The sequence below is a fragment of the Stegastes partitus genome, unplaced genomic scaffold, assembly GCF_000690725.1.
Source record: "Stegastes partitus isolate 25-593 unplaced genomic scaffold, Stegastes_partitus-1.0.2 Scaffold1496, whole genome shotgun sequence".
Classification (NCBI taxonomy): Eukaryota; Metazoa; Chordata; class Actinopteri; family Pomacentridae; genus Stegastes; species Stegastes partitus.
Window position 1 is genome coordinate 118,274 of NW_007579227.1, and position 23,129 is coordinate 141,402.

A 23,129-nucleotide genomic window follows, 5' to 3' on the forward strand; every position below is an offset into this window, starting at 1 on the left:
AAATAGGAAGAGATAAAAGGAAAACATTCACTCAAGCTGTTTCTGGATGAAGAACACGATACTGTACGTTGCACACTGAACAGTGACGGTTAAAGGAAGTGACAAGTGTCCCGACTACTGACGCTCAGCTGTCAGCGAGGAGCTATTAGTGTTCGTTTAATGGACGCAGAGCAACAGTAAGAGCTGCACACATGACGAGAACAAGGAGTCTAAATGGCAGCTGTAGGACTGTCTTCATCACCTGTTTGTTGTTTTCACTGCTCGAGACGATGTCAACAAAATGCTTGTTTAATCAGAAGAACAGTCAAAAATCTGAAGATGTTCAAATGCCGGTGACATAAAATATGAAATGGAAAAGCAGCAAACCTTAACGACTGAGAGGCTGGAACTGGAGGATGTTTTGAAAGGATTAGAACTGACATAAGTAGGACGGAACAGTTTTCATCGAGTTTAAATTGATGTTGTGATTTGAAATAACGCAGTTCGCAAATAGGGTGCGATTTGGTCAATTTTCCTTTGTGTACCGTTTTTGAGCTTTGCTGTATTTATTATCTTGCTCAAGTGTGTTCTATTTTACTTTCAGTGTCTCTTGTCATCTCCTATTTGATCTGTAAAAACACTGCCTGCAGTTCATTTGAAAACCTCTCAGTTGTGCCAAGGAGCTCTGTGCAGAATTAAAAAACAAAAACAAAATCTGGAACAAATGCTTTGGTTTTGAGGAATATCTGAATCATTTTAAGCTCATTTTTGACTATTTTTCCTGCCAAAACCACATGCTACACAATATACCTTTAAAGACTTTTGGGAAGTTGAAAATCTTTGTTCTTTTTTTTCTAATTTCTTGGAATGAAAAACTTAAATTTTTTTTTGAAACAACACAGACCTTTCAAATACACATGCTGGTTTTGGGGTTCAGAGTGTTAACTATCAATAATTTTACTAATTCATGCCTTTTTGCAGAACAACGATGCTTTTGACTCAAGCAATGACGCTCAGTTGCATGATTTAAATGTATTACACAGTTGATACTGAAGTGAAGCTCACATTTTAAATGAAATCGTCCTAAATCTGTCAGAAAAAAGGCAATTAGATATTTCCCTTAAACCATCTTGGCCTAATGTAACCTGATCATGTCTGGGTTTGGAGCTCAACATGGACTATCTTCTGACATTTCATAAACTAAACCATTAGCTGAATAACTAATTGCATATCTTTAATAAAGTTATTGCAAGTTGCAACCCTAAAAATCATCAAGTAGTTCTTCGTTGAATGCCAGAATTTACACCCCGATACTTCTGCAGCACTCTTAATATTTCATGTTCAAGAGTTTCTGCTGCGGATCCCACTGCAGCAATAACAACCGTCATTCACTGCCAGAGAATTAATCCTCCGATATCTGCCTCCGGTGTTCTTTATAAACTTCCTGAGTTCATCTCCGAGCATCCGTCCAGTCCGAACCGTTCCCCATCTGGGAGTGAGGCGGACCTCAGGGAGCAGGGATCCCTCGGAGCAAAACACTTAGTCAGATGACGAGGAGTCAACAGGGAGGACAGCAGATGACTCCGGCGGAAGTAAAAATAGCCTCCGAGTGACTGTACTCATTAAGCGACCCGTGCCGGGCGTCCAGGGGATGGAGCATCTGGTGGCGGAGTTTGCAGCCAGCAGAAGGAGATGCGGAGCGACTTGGTTTCTGATTCACTTTGTGATCAGCCTTCATCAGTATCTCCCACACGAGTTACAGGGAAAGAAACTGACAGCAGACGCCTCGTTTTGATCATATTTAATAGGATCTCAGTGTTGCATTAAAGGAGCATTCTGATGTTTTTTAGGATTCAAGTCAAACTGAATGTGCTCGAGCTCCATCAGGGTGAATTTAATCACATTCAGCACTTTGACAATGTTTGTTATTTTTGCTTAGATGAATGCTTTTGGGAGTATTTTAAATGATTAATCTGACATTTAGGGAAAGATAATTCCCTGCTTTCACACTTGTTTCCCGCTAGGTAGTTGAGCTCATTATAAAGCCTGGAAACAGCAGGAAACAACAAACCATTTCCACAGTTTGTTTAATTTGCACAGAAACGGAGGAATACTTGTCATCACTATGAAATAATCTCACATTTAGATTTTAGTACCAAATTACCGAGCAACCCCAAGCAGTTTCTGAGTGTTTTTTTTTTTTTCATGTTTTGTGTGGGTTCATTTTTGTCTGTAATATAAAATCCTGCATCTCGGTGGAAACAGAACAACCGTGACTAGAAGGAGAGAGAACTCAGAAATGTCTTCTGTGCAGTGCAACCAAGTAAAAGTGTAAGAAATCATAGAAATAGAAAAAAAAAAGTCAACTTAATTTTTATTTTTTGCAAAAGTAAAAAAAAAAAAAAGTCTGGAATCAACATGTACGACATGTTCTAAGTTTCCACAGATGTTACCAACACTAGAAAAATGGTAGCTGTACATAATATAGACGCTCTACTTCTTGCATCTTTAATTTGTTTCTGTACACGGCCTGTAGTTCAGCTGAAAAGTCCCAGAATGTTGTTCTGTGACTGTTTGATGCAACTAAGACACTAAAATCTTCGTAGTTGTGCCATGCTGGTTAAAATGTTATGTTTTTATTTACAGAATCTGGCTTATGTTTGGCAAATGTTCAAATAAGATTCATAAAATAAAGTATTTTTTGATAAAATATCATGATTGTAAGCTTAGATTTGTCACACGTGAGAAGTTCAAGGACTGTCGGAAATGTGAAAATCTCATGATTATTTATTTAATAGTTTCTGGATGTGTAAGTTTAATGGTAAGATTTTTACATTTTTTAAAAAGATAGCATGTCTTTTAAAGCAGCCAATGGGTTTTGGGGTTCAGAAGGTTAATTAGTGAGTTTTAAAGGTGCTGGAACGTGCATACTGTAATAAGCCGACATATTTCAGGCTATAGCTTCATGTGTGATTAACAAACAATATATAATATCAATGCTATGAACAGACACTCTGTAAGACAGCTAAAATTATCCAATATGTCAAACTGTTCATTTTAAAGCATCTCCTCGTTGGTGAATTTAAGTGCAGAACTAGAATCAGACCTTTATAATTAACATAATTTAAGAAGTGGACACGTTTGCTAGCTGTGGATCGTACATGCTTGTTTTCCCGTTTGGTTATGTTGAGACCTCACAGCTGTTCTGTCGTCGACTCAAGACAGCTGAGCTCCTGGATACACAGATCCCACTTTGTTCAGCAAAGTCTCCAAACTGTGATGGATTATCAATTAAGCCAGTTTCAAGGCTCTGTGAAGTGATTTTCATATCATTCTGACAGAAAACGGAGAAAAATGGCCGCCTGGAAGGAGGAGAAACAGTCGACAAACTTTTAAAATTGCTTCCAGTACGAGATTAAGGACGCAATTTTCAGGTCAGGCATAAAACCCAACAGTCCTTCAGGCTACGAGGAGAACTGCTGCTGCTGCCCTGCTCACGTCCTCGCTGTTGTGTCGGAGAATTTAGGGCTTAATGACCTGAGTAGGAGTTTATATTCGAAAAATATTGCACATGGGAGGTTGGAAGGCTGAATCAGGAGAGGAAAAATATTTCAATTTAATGTTTCTTAGACAAGAAATGTGAAGCATAAAAAGAGATTTAGTTCTGTGCTCCGATGCGTTATATTTCAGTAATGAGGAGATGGTTTAAACCAGATTTTTTGGGGGATTAAATTTACGCAAAATGCATGATTGGCTAATATTTTTTTTTAACCAAACTGTGGTGGAGCTACATTCTGGGCAATGCAGTGGGAACACATGACTCAATCAACCCCAATACCCAGGTTTTAAAGGCATATTATACAGATATATATTTTTTTAAATCACCAAAACGACATATTTGTTAGAAACAGAAACAAAAAAAGCAGAAAGAATTGTTGGATTGTGACATTTCAGCAAATTCTTATTATTACTTATGTGTAACATCCAGTTCTATCAGAAAACTGAACTGAATCTAAGCTTTAAATCATCATATTTCATCACTTTAATTTGCATGTCTGATTTAAAATGTGCAAAAAAAAAGGTTATTCTAACTAGCTTCTGTTAAAAAAATAAAGAAATAAAAAATCTGCACTCATTGCTGCTATCGTGAAACTATAAGCAACTTAGCTGTGACCAACAGTCACACTGCAAAAGTCCAGGAACTTTTTGCCTAAAATGAGCAGATAAAGGACAAGTATGGGATAAAAATGTGATATTTCATAAAGTTCATAAAGCAATAGTTTGCACTAGATTCTGCAAAAAACAAGAATTCTGGTATTAGTGACTCAGCTGCAACCAACTGAATCAAGATTTTTGAGACTTAAGCTGAACTGCAGGTTGTGTTTTCACAAATTAAACACGTCAGAAGTAACGAGCTGCAGTAAGCAGAGTCATCCTGCTTTTTTCCAGGACTATTAACATCCGTGGGCACTTGGAAAAAACATTGTGCATGTTGATTTGAGGTTCTTTTCAAGTTTTGTAAAATAATCAAAGAAATACAATTTTCTTTTTTTTGCCCCTTTTCATGCTTCATATAGTCGTCCTCTAATGTATTCATAACCTTCCATTAAAGAAAAGGCAAAATTCACAATAGTCACTCAAATAACTAGAAACTGAAAAAAGTAACGATAAATAAAAATTTGCTAAATTATATTGTAGTGAAATAAGGCACTGCTTTTGGATTGTGGTTGAAAAGAATAATTTTTAAAAAAAACAAACAAAAAAAAAGACAAATTAGAGCACTTTGCTGATGAGCAGTGGACCAGAATCCAAACACCTGTCCACAGGTGAAGAAGTCTGACTGAGAGCTACAGAAAACACTTGATTGCAGTGATTGGCTCAAAGGGTTGTTCAACTAAATATTAGTTTACAGGTCCCATCAGGGTTGTTTGCTTGTGTGTGTGTTTTTTAAAAAATATTTCAGTTGAACCAAGATCCAGAAGCAACATCATGATGTTCACCACATTTTTATTTATTATTACTTTTGTCAGTTTCAACTTATGACAGCTGTTTGTTTCCTTCTTTAACGTTAGGGTATGAATACATTTGAGGACGACTGTAGCACTATAACTCCTACAAGAAACCTTTTTGAGTCATTTCTACATCTACAAATGGATGTTCTGTTTCCATGGAGGTGCAGGACTTCATATTGCGGTACAGAATGAGCCCACAGTGAGTAAAAAAAAAAAAAGTACCAGGAGGAGGAGAATGCTCGGAGTTCGGAGGGTTAAGGACGAGCCTCTGCTGTCTCTCCAAACAAACTCGTGGGTCAGTCCTCCTGATGCGCTGGAACAAAAATAATAAAAAGAAGGACCTGACTCACGCCGTGAAGGACTACTTCTCGCCTCCGCAGCTTCAAACAACGTGCTCGGTCACCATGGCGACAGCAGGACCACGGCAGAGCAGCAGGAAGCTCCGTCAGAGACGCCAAGTCAGCTGCAGCCCATTAAATTGAACCGATTTCACGTTTTCTATGCTTCTTATGGCTTTTATGTTGAGCTTCATGTGAACGAAACTGCACAAATAATTAGTCTCTTAATTGGACATGTATAAAATGCATATCTGCTGTTTTGTTTTGCGCCACAATCTGCTTTTCATCTGCTAATAAATCCCATGAGACGTGTGGAAAAAGCACATTATCATCAGCGAACACAGGTGCAGGACGACCTTCGCCACCGAGCTACATGCTAATGAAGCAGAAAATATCCCGTCGACTGTCCATGTCAGAGAGGCTGCAATCACAGGAGGAAACAAGCTCCCGTCATCTTTTTCCTGCCTCCCTTTTCTCTGCTTGATATTTACCTAACGTGCTTCCCTCCAGGAGATTGGAAAAAAACCAAGAGAAACAAGGAGTTTTCTTGCATCAGCGTCTCCGAGGGAAACTCCTGTGATGGAAGCCCCCGAGAAAGGAAGCAGCACATTCACATGGAGCTCAACACCGACAGCACGCACAAAAAAATAATAAAATCTGTCACTGAGAAATGTGATTCTCCTGCATTTGGATTCAGCGGGCGACACGTGGAGGCGCCGAGCTGACAGGTGGGATCAAATCTGCACCGAGACGCATCGAAATTCCTCAGATTGGAGACGTGAAGGTGTTCGGTGTCCCTCAAGAAACGTCATCAAAGAAAATCCATCCGTTAGCAGGACAGGTTTCATGTTCAGTGTGCACAGGCAAAAGCAGCCGAGTTCAAACTGAGCGCCACCTACAGGTAGAGAGAGAAAGCTGATATTTGGATTCTGATGACACCTGCAGGCAACGGGTGGAACAGCAGCAGTTTTTATTGTTTTTAATTTTATCTTTTAGCATTTTAGCATCTCAGATCTTCAGAGTCGCTGCTTTTAACTGTTAAACAATCGGGAACAGTGGATATAGAAGATTGCAAATTTTGCAGAAGCAGCTTTGAAACTTTGGAACAGCTTCATTCAAATTAGTAATGCACGATATTCAAATTTCTGGCCAATACAGATATCTGATTAAGATTTCAGACATCTCTAATAGCCGATATTACCGATGTCGATAATCAATTTTTGTTTACATCGAAAAATGAGTAGAAGTAAGCACTGTGAGGACGTGGAAACTATTCAAAAGAAGCCCAAATTAGACCACGTAGCCTTTATGACCTAACAAAAATATAACATATTTTAACATATTTAACATTCAAGTCCAGGACAATTTAAGTAAAAACATCTGTGGAAAGCAGCAATATCAAAAGTGGAGACGAAGAAGACAATCATTGGTTTTTCACATCGGCTAAATTTGTTCATCGGCCTGATACCGATATATCGGCCGATACCGATGTGGTCGCCGATATATCGTGCATCCCTAATTCAAATGTTCCTCCTTCAGTGACATTTTAAAGAAAATTCGTACGTCTTTAATGATTTTTGTTTGCGCTCAGTGGCCTTAATATTTTTGTACTTGTTGGGTTAATCCATCTCGACTCTGACTTTTTGATTCTAAGCTTTAGGTATTTAAAATGATGTTTTCAAACTCCAGACCTCTGTTATACTTGCATTTACTTTCCCAAATAAATTAAACAGACTACATGACCTCCTCCAAAACCAAGGTTTATGCCAACAAAAAAATATGCCGATATATAAAAAAAGATTATGTTCTTAGTAATATCTGGGGAACCATTTTGAGATTCTACATCTCTGTTCTGATTGGATTAGATAGTCGACCAGTGTTTTTAGTTTTTTTTTTGTGGTACAACTTGTCACATCAGCTCAGTTATGATAGTTACAACAAAGTAGTTTTTCTAGTTTTGTTATCAAGTTTTTTTTTTTTTACAATAAAGTATTCTCTCTATATTTTTTTGTAATATTGTGACATGCATCTATGTACGATTCAGAAAACATTGTTATTTGTGCTCAAAGTTGGAACTTTTCAAGACAGTTTCAATTTTTTTTTCCATATTTCAGCTCACCAATAATCAGAAACTAATTGATCTTCATGTCTGATATATTGCAGATTCTGCATCACTGACACGAGCGATCACAGTGGAAATATCAGGCTTTTATTTTGTAGTAGCTCCTGAGATATCGTCGCTCAACAAAACCTCAAATGATGCTGAAAATGTGTCGGATCGATCTGAAATGTCACAGATATCTATATTTAAGCTCTAAATCAGAGATGGTTGAGCAGAAATTGGTCTGAAAATGTCATCTTACTGAGTTATGAGTATTTTTGAAATGGAGTTTTATCCTGTTCGTGTTGTTTTTTAGTATTTTGTAATTACTAATCTCAGTTTCTCGTCCTGTTTTCTGTCTTGCTGTTTCCACATATTTCAGTTCAGGTTGTTTTAATACCACCTACATAAACACACTCAATCTGATTTGATCTACAGCTCTGGACACTGAACATTACTCACAAAGCTAACATCAAATAGCAGCAACTAATATGAACTGAACGGTGTTCTAAAAGCTGCTGCTGCTCCAGAATCAGCTGCCAAAACAATCTTTCACCATCCGTCCATCCTCCGCTCACCCAGGGTTGCATCATGGTGGCAGCAGGGCATTTCTGACGTGGCTTTCCTCTGCAGCGTTTTCCAGTTCCTCGAGGTTTCCACCAGGCCACATAGGATTAGTAATCCCTCTGGTGAGTTCTGGTTCTCCTCCCAGCTGGACGTCCCCAGAAAACATCCTAACAAGATGTTCCAACCACCTCAGTCGGTCAAGTCGCTTCCTCCAGGTGTCCTAAGACCTCACCTTATCTCCAAGGCAGAGACGTATCTCATTATTTCCTCAGAGCTCACGGTCGTCGGCGAAGGCTGGAAATGCAGATTCGCTGGTAAAACCGAAAGCTTTGCCATCTGGCTCAGCTTCCTCTCCATCACGACAGTCCTGCATTATCGCTGACACTGCAGCAAACCGCCCACAAACCCAACGCTCCGTTTTACCACCTCAGCCTACAAGGTGTGCAGCGAGAACAAGGTTCGCTTTATTTTAACCGATGCTGTTATTGTTGTTATTACTGTCAGTTGGTGTCCTAGTTAGCAAGCTGTTGTTGATCAGTTGGATATTTATCTGCCACACTTATGGTCAAATAGAAGGAAAAGCTCAACCGGATTCATAGAAGTTAAAACAAATGATGAATTCTACTACCTTGAAAATGTTTCCTGTGTGTGTTTATTACTCTTAGATTGCAGGAATGTAAAACCCAGGATATAAATCAAGAGGTGACAATCACAGCTTCTCCCTGGAGGAAACCTTCAGGTTCATAAATGCAAACAAGTGCAGGTTTTCTAAGCTGCCTCCATGAAAAGCGTCACATGTGAAAGAAATTAAAAGGCAGCATAAAGAAACCTGTCAGTGCTGCATGTGGATCTGCTCCCATGTTTCCATGCACAGGCTGCGCTCCTTAAACCACCTACACGTGTGAAACATCGATTCTACCGAGAGTCCAAGCGTGAAATTGGATGCTGTACAGCACAAATGTATCTCTGCTCGGCTCTCCTCTCGCTTGTATTTATTGTGTTGCAGATGGTTTGTAGGAAAACGCACCAATTTATGCATCTGAAATCACTGCAGTCGACTTCGATTTCTCATAAAGCTCCTTCAGATCTTTATAACGGCCGACCGATGACATAAAACGTGCTTGCAACTGGAAACGTGGTGTTTTTTTTTTTTTTTAAAGTCAATTACGATACAGATCAGAATTTAACGATACAACCAACAACTTTTAACATCTATTCCTTAGAGGCTGAGTTTCATTTTACGTCATTGCAATCAGATTTTCGTACCCATCAGGGAGCCGCTAGTTTCTATTTTTCACTGCAATATGAAATCTGAGTTGCTGAGGCAGATTATCATCAGTCTCAGCTGCAAGCACATAAAACTTGAGATCCAGCTTCAAAACAGTAACTTTTAAAGGAAAAAACGACCAAATTTGCTTTTTTATTTTGATTTTTTTTGCAGTTGAGATAACGTCTTAACACGTCGAACCTCAAAAACCCACTTGTGGATATGAAAGGCATTAAAAAAACACAAAAAATACACCATTTATCAGAACCACAAGCTGTAAAAACAGAAAGAGACGTCAGATTTACAACTTTCCAACGTCCTTTGAACTAATCATGTATCGTTTTACACAAAACACAAACAAATCTGAACCTAACATTTTCATCAAGTTCAATTTATTCTGTTTCTCATTGAAAATTTTGCCCAAAAAATAAAAAATGTTTGTCTAAACCAGATTGTATTCAAAATTATCAATTGGGCAGTTTATGGTGCAATAGATATTAGTGACCCAGCTACGACTAAAAAGCACAAGACAAAAATGTAGGGACTTGTCGGCTGAACTGCAGGCTGTGTTTTCACTAAATTAATATATAATGTCACTGTGGTTTTTTTCTCCAGTGCTGCTAACATCTGTGGGCACTTCGAAATATGTATTCCAGTTTTTTTTCCCCACTTTTTAAAGACATTTCTAGCATTCAAACTGCGTCATACTGTAAAAGCACATTTATGTTTGATTTCTCTTTACTTCTAGTCGAGTGAAAATGTGACAGGAGACTTTGAGAACTGCCAGAAGCTGCCTGGTTCAGAGGGTTAATGTGCATCCAGGAGATTAGATTTTCCTGGAAATAATTTGTAAAAAGAAGTCTCATGGTGTTCGCTCACCTTCAGCTTGTGTTCGTGCTCTTTGTTTACGCGAGCCAGCAGCTGGGCTTTGCGTCGGTTCAAGGCGTCGATGAGGGCGTCGCACTGAGCCACCAGACAGGCCTCGAACTCCACGCCGTTCTCCTGCAGGACAAACAAACAAACACAGAAACATAAATCAGTAATGTTGCAAATGACGTTCTTGTTAAGATGTACTTGTCGCATATTTCAGGTGATAAAATTATTATCAAAATCGAACATGGACCAGTCTGGTATCCAGATTTCAGATCTGCAAAAAGTATCACAACATACTTTAATAAATGAAGCATTTCTGTGCTGCAGAAACGTCCTGATGTACAAACCATGTCGTGTTGGGGGAACATGCTCGAGTGGTAAAGCAAAAATCATCGTCTTTATCTTATTTGTTACAGTGGAGAAGAAATGCAAAAAATATGACTTAAAATATTCAGAATGTCGTAAAAATATCATCCAGCCTGTGTTTCTAGTCAGCATTATGTGATGTGATTAAAATCAACTGACATTATATTAATTATTGGAAATGACTTTGTTGACTTAGTTAAACTTTAATGATCGACAAGTTTTATCACAGGAGCACAAAATAAATAATTATATAGGAATATACAAAAAAAAATCAAGCAGGAAAAAGAGAATACAACAGTTTCCATATGTACAATTTAAAAAAAATCCAAGTAATGAATGACAATCAAAAAATTAGAAAATAAATACTACTGTAGAAATATGGTTCACTTTGACATTAAAGAGTCTTTATTTGTAAATCTTTTAGCTTTTTAGCATCTTATCCTGAGAAAAATCTACTTGTAACTGTTAAACAATCGAGAATAAAGGGTATAGAAGATTGTGACTCTGCAGTAACTTTGGAAGAGTTTTCCTTTTTATCAAATGTTCCTCCTTCGGTGACATTTTTAAGAAAAATGACAACATGTACATGTTTTAAATGGCTTTGTTTGCTCCTGTGGCCTTCATATTTTTGGGTTATTCCATCTCAAATCATCAGCTTGACTTTTTTTTATCCTAAACTTTAGATATTTAAAATGGTTTTCATAGTTAAAAAGGCCAAATTATATTGACTCTCATTTAAAACAAAAACCACAAGACCAGGCAGAAGTGAAGCATCGATGAATATACGGGGATTTATTGGCGTACGCAGCACCAAAGGGGGATTTTAGGGACATTAATTTAGTCGCAGGATAAACACTGAAATGTCGACATGATAAGATTTATAGCAAAGTTTAATAAGTGAGTTTGCCTCCGCTTGCATCATCTATCAGAGAAAGTGTGAGAGTAAAATCACCGTGAATCACGGGATCACTGAGCAACGCCGTCCGTTCTCACACGTCTCATGTTTTCACTCCTCCTCTTCACCTCCTCCGGCTCAGAGTTCTTCCACCCTCGTGTCTCAGGGTCTCCGTGCTGGACGGTTATCAGACGGGACTCTTAATCCCACCGTCCTCCGATAATCTCAAACAGCTTCGTCTGCGCACGAGGGTCTAAATTTAGTCCCTGTCAATATGTTGGACTTAAGCCTGCGATGAGTGTGAATGAGGAGATGTTTACGCCTGAATCAATATAAAGGCTCACGTATTTGAAACCAGTTAGCTGTTCGATGTGTTGAGCATGACTCCGTGCACCTGAACGTGCAGCCAAACTTTGATGCAATTAAATTCTAGTGTTCTATCAGGAGCTCAGTCCGAGCCGAGGATTACAAAATGTGTGGGATCGGAGCTTAGAAACAAAATGCCGACACAGTTTAGAGGGATTTCCAGCAGTTTATGCAGATTATAGGAGCTCGCAATCAAGAAAAAAACCCCGCACGTTTGTGTGCGTTTCTGTGTTTTAGTACCTGGATGTGCTGCACCATGTTTCTGAGCTGCACCAGGAACTCCTTGGCCTCGGTGGCTCGGTCCGAGAGGCCGTTGAGAGCCTGAGACAGCTGACCCTGTGGAGAAGGAGAGGAGATGTTAGAGATACTGGAGATGTTAGAGATAGTGGAGCAGCCCTGATAATAAAGAGGAAGAGCAACTCTGGTATAGACAGCGAGGTGCTGACTCCTCAGAACAAGAATCCTCTGTAGGACCGGTTCTGATTCTCAAGAGGCAACGATGCAGCATCATGATAGTCACAGCTGTTTATATTAAAGTTAAGTTAGAACTGTATTAGCTGTGGAGGAAACTCTTGTGCCAGATATTGCTCAGAAAAAAAAAAGATGAGAATAAATGTAATGCCAAAGAGAAAAGCAGAAGATTTAGGTATGAGATATGACTAAGAATTTAAATCAGTACGCTGGAATAAGACTATAATAGAGAATAGGAAGGAATACAGGCAATGACTCTAAAGTAGTACATTATATTATATATCTAAATTAAAAAACTGATATTGCAGAAACTATCGACACAGTAATAATGCAAAATGACATCGATATTAAGATCTGACAGTTTCATATTTGAGCTGATCAGCTGATTAAAATACTATCAACATATAGTCAAGACTGTAGCATCTGAAATTCATTGATAAATGTAAAATATGCCACAACATACCATTACAGATAAAGCATTGTGGTGTTACAGAGACTTCCTAACCTACAAATCATATTCTCTGGGCAAAGGTGAGCATATTTTGTGGATTATATTTGTTTTAGTGGAAAAGAAATATAAAAAAAATCCCTCTAAAATCATGTCCCAATCACAAAATCAGTCAAAATAATTATTTTATCGCATATTCTTCAGCCCTTAGTGTTATGTTTTAGTATTTTTAATTAAATGTCATTACTCTGTAGAAATCTCTTTCCACTTTGACATGAAAGAGTCTTTTTTTTGGTACATTTTTGCCAGAAATCTAATTATGTCGACCACAATTTAAACTTGGAAATGCGGTTAATAGTTTTGAAGGTGCTGTATGTGTCCACAAATATGCTATGTTTGATATTTTTTGCACTCAGGGACGTATACGTAGGCTTCATTCAAATACTTGATGATTAATCTGTGTTTTTCTGTTAATCTTGTGCCTCTATTAGTTTTACATTAGCCGTATTAACGCCTTCAGCTGCCGCCTTCATGCTGCTAATCCGACAGATCGCCTCCTCCAGGGCTCCCCTGCTTCATTTGGGTTAAAACCAAAACGTGCCGTCGGCGGTGCAGCTAGTTTTATGACATTGATGTCAAACGATGCTCATCAAAAGGCAGAATATGAATATTGGATGTTAAGAGCCTCGAGATAAACAGTTGATGAAGTTAAACCCCAGAAGAAGAAGAAGAAGAAGAAGAGGCGTAAACACTGGAAGTTTGGATGATAGTTTGATCCAGCTGCTATACAGACGATTAATGATCTCAATCAGTTCAAATGATAACGATGAAGTCGAACCTGCAGGTAACAGCTGACGTTAATATCATTTAATTCAATATTTAGCAGCTTGTTTCACATTAAAACCAAATTCTTTTAACTAAAAAGTTAAACATACTGTAATTCAGGCTCTAAAGGTTCATTTTTTGCTGCTTTTCTTTTCTTCTGGAATGACTGTAAACTGAATGTCTTTGGGCTTTGGACTTTGACATCGTCACTTAAATTAAACGGAGCATTTTTCAACATGTAAAACCATCAGAGGAGTCAATAATGAATAATCAGCAGCTGTAGCTTTGTGATTTATCAGCAGGTCTCTCCTGCTTTAAAGCCTCCAGCATACATGCCCTGTCAAAAAAAAAAAAATTATTTTAAACATTTTTTATTGCGATTTTTTTTTTTTTTTACAATTTACTGTTATTTTACAGATTTTACCTGTTTTGTTAAATCACTTAAAATAATAGTAAAATAAGAAAAAACGTATTAATTTGACTATAATTCTAAAAGTGGAGGGAAAATGGTTAATTGTTAAAATATATTTTTAAAAAGACTAAAAAAGAATATTGTCTATTTAAAACAAACAAACAAGCAAAACAGTATTTTAACAAATGGTCGTTATCAAAATCTTTCTTTTTTCTTTTTTAAATTTTTCAAGCAATATTTGGTCAATGGCCTAATATGTATATATATATTTTAAATTTTTTTCAGATACTTATTCTTTTTTTTTAACATTACAGTATTTCACTGTTTTTTGTTTGTTTTCCTTTTTTTGCACTATTTCAGCCAGCATTACATAGGCTTTTTTGTTGTTGTTGTGTTTGTTTTTTTAGTGTAACTTGAAACCTGATGCAGACTCCCCCTCCTTTGTGCTCCTTTCTGAGTGGGTGTGACAGAGAATTTTATAAGTTTGTACTCTTTACTTCTTAACTTAAACCCCGCTCTGTGTTTTCCACCCCAACATCCTGTTTGATGCACAAACTAAAGACTCTAAACTATTTCATGAGACCTTCAACTCTGACAGTAAAGACACATGAAGGCAGCCCAGCGTGAGGTATTTTTTTCTTCCCAACATGTGCTGTGTGACACTTGAACCAATCAGCCACTGCATACATCAATCATCCCGTCAAAACCTCTCAACTCCACATTTTGAAGCTCAAAAATGCTCAATTTTGCAAACAAAGCTGCTCTTCATCGCTGCTGAGAATCTGACATTTTCAAGTGTCGAAGTTCTTCCCCTCTACGAGCCAAAACGTCTTCATTCTCTCGCACAAAATGACATTTTCCATTTAAAACTACGACGCCGTACATGAGCCCTTAACTGCTGCATTGTTACAGCTGTTGTTGGCTTACAGCCTGAAGAGCCGAGCGCGGCGCACGTGATGGGAAATGCCATTGTTGTGGATGTGTGCGATGACACAGAAACTCTGCTGTTTGGACAACGGGGAAAAAAAATGTTCATGTATGTGGAGCGAAGGCTGTGTGAACACGGAGGTGACGGACTGAGAGGTTCTGACCCTGTGGGAACCTCGTTCGGTTGAGCGAACAACCGTCAAGTTCTTTTTCTTCGAGGGGGGAGCTTGTATTGTCTTCTGGGAGTAAAAAAAAAAAAAAAAAAGAGGGTACTGGGCGTTATCTAACCAAAGAGAAATCACTTAAACTCCGGAAGAGGGCAATAAAAGCGGCATGGCGCTGATACAGTGGAAAACGCTGTGAAAACAACCCATCAGACACTGTGGCAGCTCAGCTCCTGGTTTCTGACGTTACCAAACCAAATGGGAACCGGTCTGCGGAGGCCGGCAGCTCGACCTCCGACCCCGGCGTTTGGGAAACCGTGACAGCTGCGGCTAACATGAGTCCAACGCGGCGGAGGACAGTCTGAGGCGGCAACAGCTGAGCAAAGACTGAAATGTAAACGTTCTGGGATCGTGTGGGACGTAAAGAAACTTCCTCTTTGTTAACTAGGGACTCGTATTACAGAGTCCCGGGAGAGCTGCAAGAGAGAAAACACGAGGGGTTTACGTTTTCTCCCATGGGGAGGAGGGAATAGTTCTAAAGCTTTTAGGCAGATTTCCTGAAGTTTTAAGCCTTGACAATGAAAAACCGAATAACCTTTTGAACCTTGAGCAGTTTCTACGTTGTTGTTTTTTTGCTATTGCCACATTTTTGCTAATTTTATCGCAACATAAAGTTCTGCACCTCTACACAAACAGCACGAGCATAGTTAGAAGTAGAAAGAACTCAAAAATAAATGTCTTTGTGCAGTATGACACAAGTATGGTGGCATAAATCAGACAAAAATGTGCTTTTCCAAATGTCCGGCGGTGGTACCAATGCTGGCAAAAAACGTGGCGACCCTACATACTATAGACATTTTAATTGCATTTGATTTAATTATATTTATGTTGTACCAATTCTCAACATTGGTCATCTTAAAGCACGTAATAGCAGAAGGTCTATGACCTGCACAGCCGGCAGTTCAGCCAAAAAGTCACAGAATGTTTGTCTTTTATCTGTTTGCTGCAGCTGAGTTTCTAATATCTTCATGGTTTCACCGTGAAGTGCAGAATTTTTAGTTTTTTACAGAATCTGGTGAAACTGCTTTCATTTTGACAGAATTTTAAATGAAAGAATAAAGTGAATCTAACGAAAAATTACAATTTTAGGCTCAAATTTGGTTGTTTTTGTCCAAAACAATACATAACACATGGCTATCTCTACATTTTTTCCATTTTCACAGCTTTTGGCTCAAATAAATGGTGTAATTTTGGAAATTTATTTTAAAGACAGCACACTTTTCAAATCCACACTGGGTTTTAGGGTTCAGAGGATTGAGATGTTGTTTCTGCTGATTAGTGCGAAATGGCAAAATATTTCTTTAGTGCAGTCGAGCAAAGATATAAATTAGTGATGCACGATATTCAAATTTCTGGCCGATACCAATATCCGATATTAAGATTTCTGATATCGCCGATAACCGATATTACCGATGTCGATATTCAATTTTTGTTCATACCAAAAGATGAGAATACGTAAGCACTGTGAGGACGTGAAAACTATTCAAAAGAAGCCCAGATTAGACCACATAGTCTTCTCTATGATGTAACAAAAGTAAAACATATTTCAACATATTTAACGTTCAGGTCCAGGATCATTTCAGTCAAACATCTGTGAAATAGCAGCAACATCTAATGTAGAGACGAAGGAGCTGATGTTAGACAGTCATTGGTTTTTCATCAAATTTGTTCACCTATATATGGTAAAAAAAACACTAATATCGGCCGATACTGATGTGATCGCCGATATATCGTGCGTCCTGAATATAATTCTATAAATGATAAAAAAGAAAAAACTAAAGTTGAATTTCTTTGTTTACAAAAAGTGAGAAATCCTGTCATCAACATGTGCAACACTCTCCCAAGAGCCTCCCCTTGTTACCAACACTCAGAAAAAAGCTTCACATACAACAAAAACACTCCCAGAGAGAGTCTGGTACTTCTGATCAAACATAAAAGAGCTGAATCCAAATCTACAAAAGTAAAAACAAAAGCAGAAAGCTCCTCCTGGAGTATTAGACGAGTCCATCTGGGTCTCTGAAATCAATCAGCTCCACTCCGCCTGGATCACTGAGCTGCCTCCATCATTTTAGGATCCCGTCAGTCACAGTCGGCCCGTCGAAAACGTTCGCTCACACTCTGCTGGTTTCATTACAGATCAGCTGGGTCACTCACACCTGCCCTTTCATCTGCCCCTAAATTGGACCCGGCTTTCTCTCTCTCTCTCGGCTCTCAAATCTTCCTCTCCGATTCGGCGATACGTCGAGGGAAAGCTCCTGCCTCGCCCAGTTAGCAGTCAGCGAGCGTTCAGAGACCCGGCGCACGAAATGAAAAGCACTTGATTGTCTCGAGGCGTTTTTCCGCAGCGTCTGTTCGAGAGCCCGCAGAGCTCAGTCCTCAAAAACCAGGTCAAAACGTGCCATGAAAGGAGGAGGCTGCTTTATTTCTGCACAGCTCACGGCTACTTCCTGCTCTCCGACGACCACGGAGCCAAGGCCGGCAGGTCGGCATATGGAGCCGCAGACTTGAGCTACAAACGGGCCGAAGAGACAGAGATCAAGACTTCAAAGTTGAAGAAGTGGAGGCTCAAGACCTGACTGTTCTGTTGCAGCTTTTCATGTTTCCGACTCGTTCACTTTAAAACAAGAAAAGGGCACCATGGTGTCGGGCCAAAAGGCTGAAGCTCCACATCTGAGTCAAAGAGTTGCTGCTCTCACCTGATGATTCACAAACGCTGCATAACGAGAATGAGGCAACATCACTGAAATGTCACATGATTCAGAACTGCATCACGTCTAAGTTGAATTCAATGCAATAAACTTCAGCACGTCTTTAGTTAGTGAGACTCTTTCTTTTTTCAGTACTTCAACTCATAAGAGATGTTCTGCCGTTAGTCAGACTACTTTACTCAGCTAGTCTTTGCTGAAAGGGTTGTGTTGCTCAACTTTTCTCTTTAATATGCCCTAAAGGTGTCGTTGGGTTATAGTATAGGTTATAGTTTTCATGTTTTTCTTCTTTAGAGACTCATGATTTTGTGCTTTGGATCATTATCATGCTGGATTATTCCTCTTCTGCAGCCTGGAAGTCATCTTGTCATCCAGTCCTTTGGTAGATCCACAGTCATTCATGGTGCATCTATAAATATCATCTCTTCAACACCTTTTGCACTCATGCAGCCCCATATAGCGCCACTCCCACCTCCGTGCTTCACAGTCAGGACTATGCATTCACTGTGGTAGTCCTGCATGGCCAGAATCATACCAAACACACTGGACTCTACCTGAGACAAAGAGGTTCATCTTGGTCTCATCTAATCAACAGAATGTACTCCAACATTCACTCACAGGCATCTTGCAGTTCTGTACTGAGCAGCAAGCATGTTTTTTTCTCTCTGACGTCCATAGAGTTTGACTTTACCGCCGTCCTTCACGCTGTCTGAGCTGTCACAGAAAATCTGATTTCAACCGATAACCCCTGTGTCAAATCTAAAGCACTTCGTCAGAGCTGGATTGTGCAACTGGTGCCCTGTCTATAGTGTCATTTTAGAAAGACGACCAACGTATCTCTGATTAGCGGTACGATGGCTCCTTCTGTACCTCCTGATTACTGCTTGGTCATGCTCTTGTGTCCCTTTTCGTCTTTGTGAAGTCTCACAATCACATTTCTTGTCCACGTGGAGCCATGATGTGCAGATAGATGCAGCACATCGGTCCAAAGTTGTGAAAGTTCTGGTGTGCACAGATCATTTTATTATCATGTATGTAATCCGGCTGATTGGAAATCACAGGTGGACTCAGTTTTCTGTATTTACTTTTGCTGCAATGAGTTTCTACTGTGGAGCCTGTACGTTTTTGACTGTTCATACGAGGAAATACTTTAAAACTCAACTTGCAGTTATTAAGAAGTGGTTTGATTTTTAAGTGACATATTACCGAGGTGTACTCACATCTCTTATATACTATACTTGAGGGCTTCTTGGAAACATAACCACCAACTGCAGAAGATGAATAATGTGTTCACTCCTGCTGTAGGTCTGAGACTATATATATATTTTACAAGATGAGGCTGAATGACTGATGATCCCATTTGACAGATGTTTATTCCGGTTCTTGCATTTTTGTTCTGTTGGTTTTGAAGAGGCGAAGCAAAAACAAGAAACCCAAAAAACCACCTTCCTACTAATCAGCTCCGTGATGAGATTTCCATCATTCCTGAAATGATTGATGAGAACGTTTAGCGATAAGCTATCATGCATGATATTTACATCTCATCATACTTGCATTTGCATTTTCTTTTCCTTGCAGGAGGGACTGGATTTCACTGTCATGGCATGATTCATGCTCTTGTGATCACAGTTCCGGCTGATGCTGGATCTTCAGGGAGGGAAGAGGGCCGTTTTGTAAGTTTCAGCACCAACAATCCTGCACTTATGTTAATGCAGCGCGACTTCCAAGCAGGCCCCGGGGATAAAATACATCGTGTTCAGCGACAGTGGAAATAAAAAGCATGGTGAGGGTTGGAGATGAGGGTGCTGGAATGTTTGGGATGAGCTTTTCGGAGGGCCTCGTCGAGATTGTAGGATGTCCCCGCTATTTGGGAGCGCTAATCATCTCGGTAATTAAGCCGAGTGGGAACACGTGCACGGCATGAATAATTCACCAGCAGCTCGGGGGTTATTCTGCACGTTTCATTTTCTCGCCGCGGCCGAGCAAACTAGCCAATCTGTCAGAGGAAAGCGCGAATGTCAGAGAGGCGTCAGAGCCAATTTGGATTAAAGCCTCCACGAGGAAGTGGGAAGTGCAAGGACAGGAGGAGGTAGGTATAATGTCACCGCTAAGCTCTTAAAGCCAAAGAAAAAGTAAAAGCGCTCCTCTTTGAGCTAATTAAAAAACACACATACAAAATGTTCCATCAGCTTCCACAGCAAAAGATAGCTTTTGAGTTCCCGTAACCTACTTTCAAAAAGCTGCCTTACCTCTCAGAGAGAATTTAAGTGGCCCGCTTCAGGGTTAAGTACTTCCTCTATGTTCCTTAAACAGCCTCTTTAGGCCTGTAAATCCTGCGTGTCATTTGGTTTCGTTGGTGTAAACAAACGTAAGGTCAGCTTCTGGTGAGAAAAACAAAAAAAAACCAAACAAACAAACCAAAATAGGGAAATACATTCCCACCCAAAGCCCCGAGATGAAAGAACGTGAAAATTAATGTCATTTTCTCACAGCTTGATTGCTGATTGTGCGTCTCCCCGCGGAGAGGAGCGACTCCGACATGAAAGGTTGTTTACACGCCGTCCTCGGAGATGCAGTTGGAAATGTTAAGCGGGCGACTTCATGATATTTACCGTCCGGGGAAACCTCCGTGCTGTTAAAAAATTAAGCCGTTACACGTCGGAGGACTCGGCCAGATTGCGCTTCTCCTCCGTGTTTAACAAGATCCCACATGAAACCATCCTCCACAACCAGAACCTAAGTGGCTGGTGCATTATTCATCGCTTATATCTGCCGCCATCAATAATGCAGGAGAAGCCGTTAACTATCCACACACACACATAAAAAATAAAAAAAAAGATGGAACTCCAATAATTGTAATAATAATGAGGGTTTTTGAACAGTTCCATCATGTGAGAGTTCTTATTTGACGGACGCCTGGGACAGAACAGCAGGAAATGGGGCAGAAGTGATCTATTCTTATCAGCGAGGACGTCGTCTTCTTTGGATAACCGAGACCTGGTGGTCTAATTTGTCAAACGGAAAATACCTGATCAGGAGGAACATACTGAGTACAAACAGAGTAAGTGTGTTTAGAAAAGATTGTACTCTCTGCTTTCAATGGAGCACATTTGCTGGCAAAAGTAGTATCTATTAACTAAAAGGGAAGCTTCTGAAGCGTCTTGTCGGCTTGACAAAGTGATATTGGTGTCATCTTTCTGCTGGCAGCTTTCTCAAAACCCATCGGTGGGTTTGAAAGGCATGTTATCTTTAAAAAAAGAAAACAATTAAAAAAACGAAAACGGGAAAAAAAAAAAAAACGGTGGAATATTAAACTTCCCAACGGCCTTGAAACCCACAAGGAACAAGAAAATGAAACAAAAACAAGCTTAAAATCATTACAGGTCATCAAATTCGCCCAAAATACTGAAAGATTTCTGTAAAAAAATAAAAGTTTCTGTGTTTATTGACACAACTATGACTCAGCTGTGACATTCAGCTGAACTGCAGGCTCCGTTCACGCAAACAAATTCAAAATAAAAGTAGTAAAATATGTATAGTATGTAGAGCTTCCATTTTTTCCCAGTACTGGCAACACCGCTTCACTTAGAAACATGTTGTACATGTTGATTCCAAGTGTTCGAGCACAAATAACCAAAGAAATTCCACTTTTAAGTTCTCCATTTTCATGATTTATGGAATAATAACTTTGCTACCCCATACAAAAGGCTTATTTTAGCCTATTTTGGTTGCTCTGTTTCCAGAGATGCCCAGGACTTTACACTGCAGAGAAAAATGAGCCACAGTGAATAAAAATGTTAAACCAAGAGACTACTTGGGTTCCAAAGCAATAAAAACCCTTCAAAATAAAAGTAAAAAAGCTAGTTTTGCTTTTTTTTCATCTTTGTTTCAGGGCACAAATTGAGAAACCCTCTCGTGCAAGGCAGGAAGTGTGAGCCAAACAACCCCGGGCCAGACTCTCGACCAACAGGCCTAATTTATGACTCTGTTTTACTACTACAATGATAAAGGTGTCAGCGGTCTCGGTACAAGAACGGTACAAGAAAACTAACAGGGGAACGAAAGAGCGGTCGATAAAATGCAGTTTTATGCCATCCGGAAAATAGTCTACTCAACCCAGAGAAGTAAAAACACCTTTACAGATGGAGCGTGAAGCTTCACGGTTAAGTAGTTTCCAGCCATTGACTAAATGAATATGGATATTAGCTGTAGGAGAAGACAAACGTGCTGCTTATTTCCAAGTATCCGCTGATATTAAAGTCAAAGTCTGACCTCACTTCACCTGTTCGGAGGCCAAACCTGGTGACACGCACGGAAATTTAATGGAAACTGAGGAACAGTCTGAGCCGAAGGGAAATCAACTTTCCTGAGCTGCTTTAATGCACAAAGCAAAGAAGCAGACAAAACATGGCGGCGACATTTTCAGGAATAAAACAATAAATCAGTCAGATATTGGGCCAATTAAATCAATAATGAGCTGTGAATGCTAAACTGAAGCAAATTAAGGAATCAAGTGTAGAATAATATGGTCGATGTTTTAGGATTTTATTTCCACACTTACACATGTGAAGAACCACGAGAGTCGTGGAAATAATAATGAAGCTTTTCATTAATTCACAACTCCAACAGGCAAGTGAATTAAGTAATTGGGGCTAAACTACCAAATAATTCATTATATGACATTACAATGAACAATATAATGATATAAAGAGAAATTACGAGGAATTCATTAATGCATAGTTCAAATTAAAAACCATCCATCATTTAAAATGCATTTTTGAATTCATGAATACATTTTTTTTTTTTAATCAGGCATTGAAAAGGGCAGTCGCCTTTTCACATTTGCATTTTGGTTTCCCTGCTGCTTTTCTGTTTCTTATCAGTGATTTGATTTGATTTTAGTTCCTCAGACACTTTGGGGCTTGTGTTTGTAAAAACAGGTAAAAATATTATCATCAGTTTGATTATTGCGCCTCCACTGCGATTATAAAATTAGTTTAAAAGGACAAAGTGTAAATTTAAGTTGACAGAATCCAGAAAAGTAAAATACTATCACTAAACAGAAAACTAAACTCAACTGTCTGAGGATTACAAAGTAGTGGAATAAACAACAACTCTAATGACAGAAATCATGTTTTACATTTGGGTAAAGTCAATAAGCAAGTTGGAAAAATTGGAAAATTCAAGTTGACTTTCCTGCAAATGAGGTTGCAGCAACACAAATTGTTAATTTGAGAGAAATCAGAAGAGAAATCTGTGGCTTTAATTGGACTAATTAACTTAATTTGAGTCAACTTAATTCAATTGTCTGTTACCAATTAAAGCAATTCATCAAGTCGGTTCAACATTTCCC

At 39.1% G+C, this 23,129-nt stretch overlaps 1 protein-coding gene across 1 annotated transcript in view; it reads right to left on the reverse strand.

Annotated features, from left to right (window-relative positions):
• The window catches only part of trim9 (tripartite motif containing 9), a 57,832-nt gene that overhangs the window by 22,263 nt on the left and 12,440 nt on the right, over window positions 1-23,129 (reverse strand). The window contains exons 2-3 of the mRNA XM_008300080.1: window positions 12,005-12,100; window positions 10,144-10,266 (exon numbers count right to left, since the gene is read on the reverse strand). Coding sequence (XP_008298302.1) covers window positions 10,144-10,266; window positions 12,005-12,100 — 219 coding nt within the window. The remainder of the gene's footprint in view (window positions 1-10,143; window positions 10,267-12,004; window positions 12,101-23,129) is intronic.